Source organism: Syngnathoides biaculeatus, chromosome 9, assembly GCF_019802595.1.
Source record: "Syngnathoides biaculeatus isolate LvHL_M chromosome 9, ASM1980259v1, whole genome shotgun sequence".
Lineage (NCBI taxonomy): Eukaryota > Metazoa > Chordata > Actinopteri > Syngnathiformes > Syngnathidae > Syngnathoides > Syngnathoides biaculeatus.
The window spans coordinates 17,847,850-17,861,984 of record NC_084648.1 but is presented as its reverse complement, the minus strand read 5'-3'; the positions used below and the strand labels follow the sequence as shown (position 1 = coordinate 17,861,984).

General features: G+C 43.2%; 2 protein-coding genes across 2 annotated transcripts in view; one reads left to right on the top strand and one right to left on the bottom strand.

Annotated features, from left to right (window-relative positions):
* Window positions 1-6,034, top strand: part of stx8 (syntaxin 8) — a 37,396-nt gene extending 31,362 nt beyond the window's left edge. The window contains exon 8 of the mRNA XM_061830658.1: window positions 2,535-6,034. Within this exon, the coding sequence (XP_061686642.1) occupies window positions 2,535-2,602 (68 nt within the window). The 3' untranslated portion in view covers window positions 2,603-6,034. The remainder of the gene's footprint in view (window positions 1-2,534) is intronic.
* Window positions 6,035-7,335: 1,301 nt separating this feature from the next.
* Window positions 7,336-14,135, bottom strand: part of ntn1a (netrin 1a) — a 57,550-nt gene continuing 50,750 nt past the window's right edge. The window contains exons 5-6 of the mRNA XM_061828855.1: window positions 12,922-12,996; window positions 7,336-7,676 (exon numbers count right to left, since the gene is read on the bottom strand). Coding sequence (XP_061684839.1) covers window positions 7,345-7,676; window positions 12,922-12,996 — 407 coding nt within the window. The 3' untranslated portion in view covers window positions 7,336-7,344. The remainder of the gene's footprint in view (window positions 7,677-12,921; window positions 12,997-14,135) is intronic.

Below are 14,135 nucleotides of genomic sequence, written 5' to 3'. Positions count from 1 at the left end.
AAGAAGTTAGAGAGAATGTATGGATACAAATATGTGGTGTACGAAAGACACTACGCCGGATTCTTCTTTGACAGCGGTGTAGTTATTCATGTAATCAGACCAGCGCTACGACTACTAGCGTTATTTTGGTTAGAACGCCTTCTAACGGACTTACCCGCCATTTCCCCCCCTTGGAAAAGACGACTAATTAGCCTGCTGGCTTGGAGAGGAGGCACAGCGAGCCAAAGAATGAGAGAAATGTAAACTTGAAGCGAAAGGCCGGGCAGAATACCAGTCGCAACGCTTAATAACGATGGACATCTCGACTCCGTGACGGGATTCTGGACGGCGTTCAGCCCAGCCCAAGATGCAGTTGTTTGAAATCATTTAGGCCGTTCTTAAGAGAAAATAATGAACGGGAGGGATCTGGTGAATGATTCTGTCCTTGGAGGAGGTTTTTCAGATATCAACAGTTACTTGGATAACGTTTCTTTGCACACATGTGACTTGAATGAATTGCTCACAGGCTATTTGGGGTTCCTCCGGGACCCAAAACTACCATCCGTTTGCCCTAATAGTTAAAAAAAAAAAAAAAAAAAAAAAACACTTCTCCCAAAGCAAACCACATCACTGCGCTGGATAACGCATTGAACATTTTTTGAAAATCATTTAAAAGATATACCGTTACGGGACAACCCCCTCAGCAAAGTTAAGTATCCTTCATTACCTCTGATCGTAGATGCTCAGGGTCACATTCAAACATTAAACAGTGAACTGCTGAGCTCGATCAAACGCAAATGCTAAACAAAACAGCAGCACCGATCAAGGTAGGTAAATGAATAAGTTCAGCTTCAAACTATCATATCAACTATTAGTTATGCTAGTTATCGCGCAAGTCGCACGAGTCTGTGGTGTTCATTTCTGTCGACTTCAAAGGTTAATATTGCCCAATGTGGTGGACCCCTGAGAAGGATTTGAGCGTTGATGAATTATTCACTTTGTAGAATATGTATTGTGTTTTATCGTCACGCCCAACTCTACCACGTTCCTAATTTTGTATGTACTATCCGCACTCTCTCCTAATTCTTTTCCGTTTGCTGTTTGTTGTGGCATTCTGCGTTTAAACTGCAAAATTCTTTGGGAAAAGAACGTCCAGGTGGGGCGAGTCACCCCCACCAAAGAGATTTGATAGTTGATAGTTTTGCATTGCTTTTTTTTTTTCTTGTGAACTCTAATAATGCTCTGTTCCATTAGCTTTTCAGCATTTTTGTTTTGTTTCAAAGATTTCGTTAACTCGTGTCACGAGTTAGTTTTTGTATGTTACATTTTGTAAAAATAAAAAACACATTTTCTTAAAAGCAAAGAATAAAAATATTCCTTAAATTATTTAATTATATAAAGTATTTAAACTATAGATGTATTTCTACTATGCAGTTTATTATCAGGAAAAGCTCAAAAAATGCTTTAAAAAGACAATTTTTTTCTAGGCTTGGAACGCATTGTTTCTTTTTCCATTCATTGGAATGGAAAACATCGATTGGGTTTTGGAACAAATCACTTCTCGAACCGTTTTCTGGAACGGATTGTGGACGAGAACCGAGGTTGTACTGTATGTCAAAATCCCACCCTTTGCCATTCCCACAATCCCAACTTGTTGTATATTTTCTTTATTGATGGACGGCGACAATAATAGAAGCTGATATTTTCGCATCCTTTGTGGCTGCGTGCGAGATTGTTTACAGATTCATCCCCGCTCCCATAGTATCGGTGAAAACAATGATTATCCACTCAAGGCAGAGTCAGAACCACATGCCGAGCGCAGTGCGCAATCTGGAGCGGCGAGGCCACTGCGGTCGGGCCACGCGTGTAATTTGCGTTACGTCATCAGGAGGAGAATACCGACGGTACGGTGCGAGTACAAGCTCATAAGTCTTGGTCGGATCAAGGAGAAATTAGCGGTGAGCCTCGAAGGCCTCGTAATACCTCCGTGAATGCCTTTTTAACTCCTTTCTTTTGAGTTCTTCAGCTGTTTTACATTAAGGTTCAGATTTAGAGTCATCAAAATACTTTAGCAGGAGTTCTCATTAAACTACTAAAACAAATGTTGACCCGTCCGTTAAGCCTTTCCACCAACGTTAGTGACTTTAAAGGCTGGTGGATAAAATATCAATATCGCGGCCTGTTGTATTTTTTTCATTTTTCATTTCATTTTTTTGTCGAGGCGGTGCAGGGGTCCGATATTGATGGATGGATCATTTCAATACTGTAGTTATTGATACATTTAAAGAGGAACTACACTTATATGTCAAAACTTTAATGAAAAAAAAAACAACTTATTAGATGGCTTTTACTTAAATATACGAAGCATCCTTTGCGAAAGATGCGTTTAAAATATTTAATCCACAGCATTAATATTTTTTTTTTGTGTGTGCCCATTTTCAACTTGGCACGAGTGGCCAACAATGTGTGCATTTCGTATGTTTGCTTTGAAAAAGTGTCTTCAGTATTAATTTCTCTTTGTTTTGTCTTTTTTTTTTTTTTTTATGCCCCCTCAGGGATGATCGTGGTGATTGTGTTGCTGCTCATCGCGATCATTACGGTGGCTGTGTGGCCCGTGCATTGATCGTGGACCCGTGGAGACCCGGTGGAGACCCCGTGAAGTACAATTCAGGGGAGGGAATGTTAGGATTCAAACGCGGAAAAAGACGTTCTCTCCTCTAGATCATTTTTTTCCATTTTTTTTTTTTTTTTAAGAATCATTTCTACTCTGTTAATCTGAGTGATGTGCCCCGCAGAGAAATCACAGCGTTGCATTTCTTCCACATTCTATTATATGATGAATATATGTTATAATGCACTCCAGTTTCCTCCCACGTCCCAAAAACATGCAACATTCATTGGACACGCTAAAATTGCCCGTAGGTGTGATTGTGAGTGCAGCTGTTTGTCTCTACGTGGCCCTGCGATTGGCTGGCAACCAGTTCAGGGTGTACCCCGCCTCCTGCCCGATGACAGCTGGGATAGGCTCCGGCACTCCCCGCGACCCTTGTGAGGATAAGCAGCAAAGAAAATTGATTGATGGATATACATTACTGAAAAAGTTTCACATCGGTAATTAAAAGTACCCAAAAAAAAAGGCCCATTTTACAGTGTAACGAGAGTTTATTTGAAAATCTGCCTTTAGTTCTACCAGGTTGGTTTGTTCAGTAGTTATAATTTCCTTCTTCATTTAATGACCACAAGCTAATCAATTACAAGACATAAAAAAAAAAAAATGCAAGTAAAAAGTTGAGGAAACAAAATCCACATTGTTTCGTGTAATTAAATATATTCATATATATATTCATATATATGTATATATATATATAATAACCATAATATATTAGTACACATTGTAGAAAAAAAAAATTCAAAAAAAAAATGCTTTGCAAATGTGACAACTAAACATTTACATTTCATAGTATGAACACAAAGGCAGGCTTTTTAAAGAAAGCTCTGCAAACCTTTGCTCTTGGGGGGGGGGGGGGGTGATGGCAAAAAAATGTGCACGATTACACGACGAACATGACACTGGAGGATAAACAGTTAAAAGAAATGTGTCGCAGAATAAATGCTGTCAGTATATTTTGCCTTTGCCGGAGCAGCACCTGGCAAAAAAAAAAACGGTGATGAATCATTGCACGGAGGAAAAATACCTCATCGAACACTCGTTTGAAAATACTGAGTCATACTTTGACTAGAGAAGCTTTTTTTAATCATATACATCTTCAATTTGCAAGTTTTGTACGTCGAACTAAACTGAGCATTTTGGATGAAATCAGTGTTCTAAACCTAAGAAACTTGCAAATTTATTTAAATAAACGTTGAAGGAGCAAACACGGCTTCCCACGGCACCCGTTGTCAAGCGGAAACACGTATGGATGGATCCGTGAGAATGATTGACAGCCCCCTTTTGACCAATCAGTGAGCGTCATTTTCTGAACCCCGCCCATGCTGCCTACAGCCTCGATCCTTTACCCACAAACAAAGAGAGTGCGTGTTTACTTTAAAGGGGAATTCCGGTGGTATGCCCAGCGCTGATTTCTCGGATTTATCCTCATCTGATGAAGAAATGGCAGTATCGGTTTGACGGGAAGAAGCTCGCTCCCCGGTTGGCTGTAAATAATGTTGAATATCTGGATGGTTCTTCGGGCGGAATGACGCGGAGTCTGACGAGCTCGTTTTGCCACTTGGCGGACCTCGCTCGTCATTCCGCCCGAAGAACCACCCGATTATTCAACTTTATCTACAGCCACAAATTCAAATTTGTATGGAAGTATTCCTCCGTCTTCCTGATCAACCTATACTGCTATTTGTTCATCAGATGAGGATAAATCCGAGAAATCATCGCCGGGCATAACGGTGTCCCATGTAATCGAGCGTTTGGAAGGGCACGTAACACGTCACATCCGCCCACGTAGGTCATGTGACTCGTGAAAATGGCAGCGCCCCTGAAAATACGTAATTGTCGATAAAGATCTTCTCAAAACACTATTAAATGAGAGAGGATTTCACATCACATTGTCAAGATAGAGCACATATTACATGATTTATTGGATACATTGTTCATGGAAACCACCGGAATTCCCCTTTAAGCCTCTGAATAGCGAGTGTATAGTCCTGATTATATCCGATTCGGAAATACGATGCTTGGATGTGGCTGGGGAAACGTGGAATGGAGACGAGCGCTATCCAGAGAGATTACTGGGAGGATATCTGATGCGGTTTCCCAACCCCAAAGCGTAATTTAGATGAATGCAAACTGTGGATTAAGGCTCGTGGCCGACCTCACGACCATCTGAATTTATCGAAGATAAATCGGCACAAAGTCGTCCGTTCCAAGGGAAGATATTCAGTTAGTCGGTGTAGCATTTATAAAGGAAAGAGGAGCTCTACCTGTGCCGGGCGAAACTTCCAGCCGGACCTCGGCTCCAGAGAGATTACTGGGAGGATATCTGATGCGGTTTCCCAACCCCAAGCGTAATTTAGATGAATGCAAACTGTGGATTAAGGCTCGTGGCCGACCTCACGACCATCTGAACTTATCGAAGATAAATCGGCACAAAGTCGTCCGTTCCAAGGGAAGATATTCAGTTAGTCGGTGTAGCATTTATAAAGGAAAGAGGAGCTCTACCTGTGCCGTGCGAAACTTCCAGCCGGACCTCGGCTCTGCTCTCGAGCGTTCTTGTCCATGATTAAACACATCACGTGAGCACAAATATTTTAGGCCTACATTTACGCGTACAGTATGCTCACACCGATAGAAGCCACGCATACTGCCGTAATTTATGTAAATTAATTATCCACTATGAACGTAGATATCATTTCAAATTGACATGTTTATGTGGCATAAAAATGCAAACTTAGCCTGCTTTGCATGAATAATTGGCATCAGAAATCTTATCGCATTCGATGTCGGGAATTTGTGCTCATGAATCGCTCATAACATGCTTCGGGCGCACTGCGTCCGCCGTTTTGATCGGTAGCTTTGCGTGCATAACAACAGTCTCTAAGTAGGCGTGGCTTAGGCGCCCGCCGCGGATCCATCCATTGCAAATAAGCGTGACCGGCGTGGTGTGTTTTAACAGCAATTTACTGGAAAACTGTGGGGGGGGGGGGGGTGTGAACACTTTTAGGTCCTCAAATATCGTGTCCAACAAGTGTTTTGGAAATGCAACAATAAATTGTGAGATATTTCTCGCAAAGTGCAGTCTTGATATTGTTTCGCTTATGAATTTCCTTTCAGTTCTGTGAGTTCTTCCTTTTTGTACGAAATCCTACTGAGTTCGTGTTTGTCCCACTGATGAAATTGCTTTTTATATTGAAACTGAATTAAATACATATGTTGCTGCGCATTCTACATTTGCAAATAGCGATCAGTCGCTACCTACAGAGTTTCGTCACGCGAAAGATGAATTGCTTTCCTTTACCTTATACGTCGATATTTTTACAAATAGTGGTATAAACAAATACATTTTTGTAAAGGAGAATCACAAAATTCTGCATTACCTGTGGCATTAATATGTACCTTTTCCCCATTTCATCAATCCCTTCCCGTACAATATATTGGAACTGAATCAGGAAATTGCTTTTCATTGCAATTTAAAGGGAAATTCCGGTGGTTTGGATCAACTATGTATCCAATAGGTCACGTAATATATACTGTATCTTGAAAATGTGATGTTAATCCTCTCTCATTTAATGGTGATTTTTATCGCCAATTACGAATTTTCAGGGGCGCCGCCATTTTGGCGAGTCACATGACCCACGTGCGCGGATGTGACGTACGAGGTGCCGCACCAAAGGCTCCATTACATGGGCTCTGATTTCTCGGATTTATCCTCATCTGATGAAGAAATAGCAGTATCGGTCGCTCGGGGAGTCCCAACGAGCGAGCTCTGCCGAGCGGCGGGGCCGTGAGCGCTAGCGTTAGCGGAGATCGCTCGTCAGACTCCGCAAAGGACCATCCGAATATTCAACATTATTTACAGCCACAGGTTCAAATCTGTATGGAAGTATTCCCCCGTCTTCCCGTTCAACCGATACTGCTGAGGATAAATCCGAGAAATCAGCGCTAGGCATAACGATGTCCCATGTAATCGAGCCTTTGTTGCGGCACCTCGTACGTCACATCCGCGCATGTAGGTCACGTGACTTGCCAAAACGGCGGCGCCCCTGAAAATCTTCTCAAACCACTATTAATTGAGAGAGGATGAACATTACCTTGTCAGGATACAGTACATATGACGTGACCTAGTGGATACATTGTTGGTTCCCTTTAAAGCAGAACTCATTATGGCATTCGGCATTTGAATCCCAAATTGTAAAGTTTCTGCATATATTTGCAATTTCAGTACATTTTTGAACGATAGGAACTGTTGTCCTCTTCGTTTGAGCTCATGAAACAAGCTTGCTTGTTGGCTAACATTCCAAACATAAAAACGGTGCAGAGGAGAAAGCCAAGTGGTGATTAGTGGCTTTTTTTGCACCAGTCAATAAAACTCAAAGCCAAACTTTAAGTATGAGCGTAAAACCAACATTGCGTATCGTGGTAAAAGGTGCAAATTTGGCAAATCCTCAAGAGACGGGATGTCAAAAGTTTAAGAAAGGGTCAGACCAAATCTGCAAGGTGAGCTCCTTCAACCAAAGTCCACTAGAGAAGAATTCCTAAATGATTCTCTTCATGCTACTTAAAAACGAAAAACCAAAAAGCAGCGTCAACAGTCTCTTCCAGCTGTAGTCTTCTATTTCATTCTTTTTTTTTTGTTTTTTTTTTTTTGGAAGCTTTCCTCTGGAATCCATCACCTACTTGCGTCTTTCCCCCGTCTACGGTTTCTTGCATTTTCCCTTTTTCTCGCGCTGTTGGAATTTCCGCAGCCTGCGCGCCCAAGTGTCCCTCCACTGGATGACCAGGCTGCCTTTGTCGGCGACCACGCCGCCGCTCTGGCCGGGGGAGTCCTCGTCGTTGCCCAGCAGCAGGTACTTCTTGCCGGGCTTGATCTTGGGACACTTGCAGGCCACGTCTTTGGCCCGCACCCACAGGAACTGGTCCCCGCGGCGGATGCGGCTCTCGCGTTGCTTGTAGACGGAAATGACGTTGACGGTGAACTTCCACCACTCGCCGGCCTTGTCCGCCTTCAGAATGTGCACCTGGACGGCTGCGGATAGGGAGAGGAAGTAACCAGAATTTAGGTCCGATCGGCCCAGTTCCTCTAAGCCACCGGTGTCGAACTCGATTTTTGTCGCGGGTCGCCTTGTAGTTACAAGTGTCCCTCAGAGGGCCGTTATGAATGTGAAACCACTAAAATCTTTCACCTCAGATGAAATTTATGAGCGAGATTTGTAATCACAGATCAAGGGTAATTTTGCAATATCTCAACGTTATCGCTTATGATATGACAATTTGAAACTTTAGTCCAGATTTTTTTTTTTTTTAAATGATAGAAGTTGATACAGGGAGTCCTCGGGTTAAGATGGTCTCGATCCAAAACGTTTCGACTTTCACAACTCCCATCCCTCCTCCGCCATTTTGTCTGGCTAAGGCTTGTCCGTGTTTGTGCGTCGGGAGTATCTTCGCGTTTTTCGCCCTCCTTTTTAGATATTATCGCCCCAAAGAAGAAAGCTGCGTCTTTTAGCGATGCTTCCGCAGCCAAAAGAAAATCCATCACCATGGAAACGAAGCTCAAGATCATAAAAAGATTGGAGACGACCGAGGCTTCAGTCGGTCGACCGTGGTGTCAACTATTAAAGACAAAGCCTGTATTGTAGCGCATGTGAAGGGTTTCGTTCCTATGTCGGGTAAAATGATCCCAAAACGAGGTTCTTTGATACTTGTCGAGATGGAGAGGATCGAGGACCAGGTTCCTTGGCAGTAGCGAAGCGCAGCCTCCCCTTCTTCTTCTCCATCCACCTGTCAGTATTTTGATGTAAATTCTGACATTAATCCTGTAATCCGACTTCAATTGAAATTTGCGTTAAGTCGCTACTGTCGGAACGGATCTCAGTCGTAGACCGAGGACTCCCTGTACTCGTAATTTGCCTTCACGGGCCACATAAAATCATGTGGCGGGCCAGATTTGGCCCCCGGGCTTTGACTTTGACACCTGTGTGATCAGCCTTGCCTTTGTGTTCTGTTTAGTTCATTTTTTTTTTTTTTTAACATTTATTTCTGTTGTGCATGGTGTTGGTAAGTGTTTTTTTAGGTGGCACTTGGTGTAAAACGTTTGAGTCCCACTGGTCTACTGAGCGCAAACGGAGCCCGATCTCAAGTCGGCCGAATCGCCTCCGACCCGCGGATGATTTCAAGCCCCGTCAGGCATCGCGGTCGGTATTCTGCGCCGAAGCGACAGGTGGCTCGGCGTCACGTCTTCTGTTACGACTCCGGTGCGGCATTTTTGTAGGATCCCCAAAGAAGAGGGGAAGGGGATTACAGTCCGTGTACAGAGTAGATTCTAAAAGTGTAGTTTCCTTTCCGGGAAGAGAAAAGGGTCTTCCCCACACTGTTTCCGCAGAGTTGGAAAATGTCTTGGCAAGATCGTGGATTGGCTGCTCAAGGGGAGGGAGCTAAGGGTGCAAGCCAAAGCCCCAAAAACGAAGGATAAATTGCTCAAGAGCGCCGTCCCAAGACCTCTGTTTATGTTGCGCGATGCCAGTTATGTTACAAAATGGGATTTTAATTGAACTGCTTTGCCAAAGGTCCCAAATGGGCAATCTTGTGGTTTACAGTCATGCGGTATAGTTTGGGATGAATGTTGGGGGATTAAAAAAAAAAAAAAAGATGGTTTGAGATCCAACTTCAGTACTGTAAAGTGAGTTGTCGGAGCAATCTGCTAGCAAAACGCTGCGATACCTTGTCACAATGGCACTCGATAAGACTCTTTCATAAAAACATCAAGAAATAACAATGAGATACAAAAATGAAATCATTTATGCGTCAGGTTTTAATGCCGTAATCCAATTTATTGGGCTGCACCTTTTCCACCGGGGGGCAGTATACTCCTACAGACACAAATGAGGGATTCTATTACTTCTACTGCTCTAAGTTACTTGGTAAGCTGCTCTCATATTAACCATTTTTGGGAGAGGATAAAGAATATATGCCCGTCTTACGGGTATGATAATATTTGTCCGTAGGCGTTCCTCCTTCAGTTGTATTGAAATATGTGTCGCTTTTAAAACCGCAGCCTCATTTTTAACATGCTAATGCTGTTTTGGACTGTTTGTTAGCATTAAGCTAAGGCAGCGCTGTCCTGTTATTTTAAACACATGAGGTATAAAAGTTTTTTTTAGTGTGAAACTAAACTTTAACGGCACCCTGGGGTGCAATTGAGTAAACTATTGCCGTACTTATGTAGCCCACACTTCTTCGAGGCCTTTCTGTCGACGGGTAGCCGCTGCCGTTTGCCCTCTGCGGCACTTTGCACATACCTGCTAGCTGGCGCACAGCAGGTTATTCTGTAAAATCATCATTACAATCGCGACGTACCACACCCCCCCCCACGCGCCTCCCATTTCGGGACCCCCCATCGCGATTCTTTCGACACGACGCCCCACGAGGCTTGTAGCGTCATTTTGTGACGCAGCATGCCGCCTGGCTCTCCTGCTGATCTTTTCAAAACAAAGCCCCGACTCGCTTTCTATCCTGCGGTGTTGTTGAATAGTGAGCTGAGATCTTGTCCCGGGTCTGTTGCGGATCTGTGTAAACTCCGATGGCTTTGACCGAAGCCTTTTTTTGTGTGCACAATGCTAACAGGTCGCCCCCGCTTGCTGGTAGATGTGGAAGACAAAGAGCCTGTGTCAGACGTTTACTATTACCGTAATTCCCAGCCTACAGAGCGCACCCGATTACAAGCCTCACCGAGTACATTTGTAAAGGAAATACCATTTGGTACATAAATACGGCGCAGCTGTGTAAAACCTGGAAGTGCCCACGTTGAAACACGAGATATTTACAAAGAAAGACTGTACACAGAAAGAGTTTAACGCTAGCGCGGTGCTAACGCTAGTGCTAACGCTAGCGCTGCGCTAACCCTAGTGCTAATGCTAGCACCGTGCTGAAGCTATTGCTAAGGCTAGCGCCACGCTAAAAGGCCTGTTAAAATAAAACTTGTAAATATCACTGAGACACACCAGTAACACAGCAGCAACACGCTACCACAGCGCTAATGCTAGCAGAGCGCTAACAGGGCCGGTAAAAGTCACTTCCTGTGGTGCGCAGAGTCCAAAGCAAACATGGCGAAGCAGGATTTAACTATTACGCTGCACACAAATGGAATACGTTGCCAACAGAAGTGAGGTCAGCCCCAAGTGTGAATGTTTTAAATCCAGATTGAAAACTCTTCATTTTTCTCATGCTTTTTAGAAAATATCCACTTTTTGATCATATTACTTCCACTGTATGTGGTTTTAATTGTCTGTTTTTATCTTGTGTTTGTCATTTTTATTGTTTTTATCCCATTTTAAATGATTTATCTCTTTGTTTTCAAATGGCTTAAATCATGTAAAGCACATTGAGTTACCTCGTGTATGAAATGCGCTCTACAAATAAATTTGCTTTGCTTTGCTTCGTCGGCACATATATTCCACCGCTCGTATTCTCGCCTTTTCCGCTCGAGCGCCCCCTTGCGGCCGTTAGAAAACATGCACAAATTAGCCGCATCACCGCATAAACCGCGGGGTTGAAAGCGTGTGAGAAAGGTCGCGGCTTGGAGGCCGGAAATTACGCGAAGTCCCATTTAGAGTCCCTCATCCTTAATTGGAGGCATTTGGTCTGCTTGCATTTGCTCAGGCTAACACATAATGGGAAATATATATAACATTTTAAACAGCATATATTTAAAAACAAACACTTTTAGACAGTCAGCATGACCGTTGTCACAATCATATATTCTTTATCCTCTGCAATGAGTTGAGCCATCAGTGCAGATGTCCATTTACAGTCGATCTGTCGATCTGCGTTACGTTGCCCCCAAGTTTGAGTGCATACAGAGGAAGGTTAAAAATGTTTTGCATGACTGTATATTTAATATTTACTGCTCTAAAGTAAGCAAGTAAGTAATTTTCTTCCGGCTTGTCCCGTTAGGGCTCGCCACAGCGTGTCATCTCAGATGAAACGCTCATATTTGTTTGGCGCAGTTTTTACGCCCGATGCCCTTCCTGACGCAACCCCTCAGGGGGGGTAGGTGCAAGCCCCAACGAGATACCAATTCACGATATTTGCTGCTTTATTATTGTTTAAAAAAATGTCATTATTATTTACTGTTGAGGCAGAATTTTTTTTTTTTTTTAGGATTTGGACAATTTGTAGTTCAACAAGGTCGCTAAACAATGATCAAACATCGCTTTTGATTCATTTGCTAATCGATTTGTTGTCGATTAATCATTGCGCCACTTTGACTAAACTATAACTTGCCAGCCAAGGAAACATACACAACTGCCCCCCCCCCCACCTCCTTTCCCCCCCTACTCCACCTCTAAATTGCGTCAACCTTGCGTGCGTACACACAATCTCCCTTCCCCGGTCCGAAAGTGGAGCTCGCATTTGCATGGATGCCACTGAAGTCATCCCCTGGCTAGTAGCAGATCTGGGATGTTTGGTTTGGTGCGGCCCCAACTGCCCCCCCCCCACCCCCCCCACGTGCACCGACGGACTCACGCAGGGAATCGGCCACTTATCTGCCGAAGATGATGCAATTCATCAACGGTGTCGCTGATACTCTCGCGGCACAGTGGGCCATTGGCAGGGGGATGAGAGGAGAGGGGTGTGGTGGTGGTGGGGGGGGGGAGGGGAATCGGGGGGTCTTTAAGATGACCCCTTAACACCCGCAAATCCCCGCGGAACAACCCCTCGTTCGCTCGCCCCGCCCGTCAAGATGCGGAGATCCGCCGTGGGATGCCGGGCCGAGCACTTCAATCGGCGAGGAGAGCGAAGGGGGGGGGGGGGGGGGGAAGAGGTCAAATCTCTTACTGCACACCTCGAATGGGGTCGCAGGAATGCGGCGGAAAGCTCAACAGCGTTTGGGGGGGGGGGGGGAGTGTGCAGCTGCCTTAATGAGCATCTGTCGCGAGGCAAACTCAGTTTTCCCCGCTGCCGTCCCAGCGGATGTAATATGTTTGATTTTTATACGCTACGGTAAGCCATCGGTGAAATGACCCCCACCCCCCACCCGCGCCCCCCTGCCAAGCGCAACATCTGCAGCCGGGACGGATGGGACGGAAAACGTCTCGGGTCGGGGGGATTCAAGCACGTGGACAGGGGGCTGAATTGGATTTGTTTGTATTTAAGATTTAAAACTGACGATGAACGTGCCCTTAAATTCGTACCGTTATCCATCCATGAAATACATTTCTACCACGTCGGAATTGTTTTCCCAGCCCTCCAATGAACGCCGCCGACCGACTCACCGTAATCCTTCTTGCAGTACTTCTTCATGTTGATTTTCAGTTTGCCTTTGGACGCTTTGCAGTACGAGTCACAATCTGCAAGAAAACCACATGAAAATACACAGTCAGGGGAAATTATTTCCATTAATCATTTTTACTCTATAATTATTGGAATCATTTTCAGTGGGGTAGCGATTAATCGACAACTAATTGATTATCAAATATTTTGATAATCGATCAAATTTTACTTCGCAAAACAATGATCAGCAGTTTCCACTATTTTATTAGCAATTCATGTTTGTGCATTTTTGTGCAATTTGGAATAATAACCCATCTTTTTCACCAAAGGGATGGAAATTAAACAATATTCTTTTCCATCCAATTAACTGACGAATCAAAGAAATGATTGACAGATTTTACCACTTGCAGTCCCGCATAATTTCTGAAACACTTCAATAATTTTTTTCCCAATTGTAGACAGTTTGGATTTTTAAAAATGATTTATATTTCAAGGATATGTAATTTTGAAAATAACTGCCACACATTCAACTAAATTAATTGTAGTAATGGTAAATTGTTCTCATAATAATTGGAAATAGCTAGAAAAAAATGTAACAAAATTGTAAGAACTGCTGTTGAGGTTGTTTTAAATTATTGTCAGATTGGAGCCTTTGAATTTATTTTTTATTTTAGATACCACATAGTTTTTGTTTTCAAATGAACTGAAAGTGTAAAAAAGTTGACTCTTTGCCTTGAATTTCGAATATTAAAAAAAATCAACAATATTTATGACTTGAACATTTTTTTTTTTGTAAATTATTAACATCCACAATGCTCATGCTTAAATATTTCAACATTGTTAAACTAAACTTTTAGTACCAAAAAAAAAAAAAAAACAACCTAACACATTTGACATATAAGATGTGTGTTTGGGCATTAAAAATATTATTAACATATTTTCAATTAATGTCTTCATATATCTGTTGTCAAACTATTTTTTTTATGCGTCATCCATCCTCTTAAAGTAATCTTCTTATCATTAATAGCATGAAAAATGTCATTTTACAAGCATTGATTTGACAACAAAACGCTTGCTGGCAATATTCGGACCACACGTGCATTATGATGTGCGAATATTTAGGTGGCGTGGAAAGAATTTTCCGGGCCCCTCCCAACCCCGCCGAGCTCTCCTGCCATATCGGCCCAATGGTACCATCAGCAGGTTTGCAGCGTTA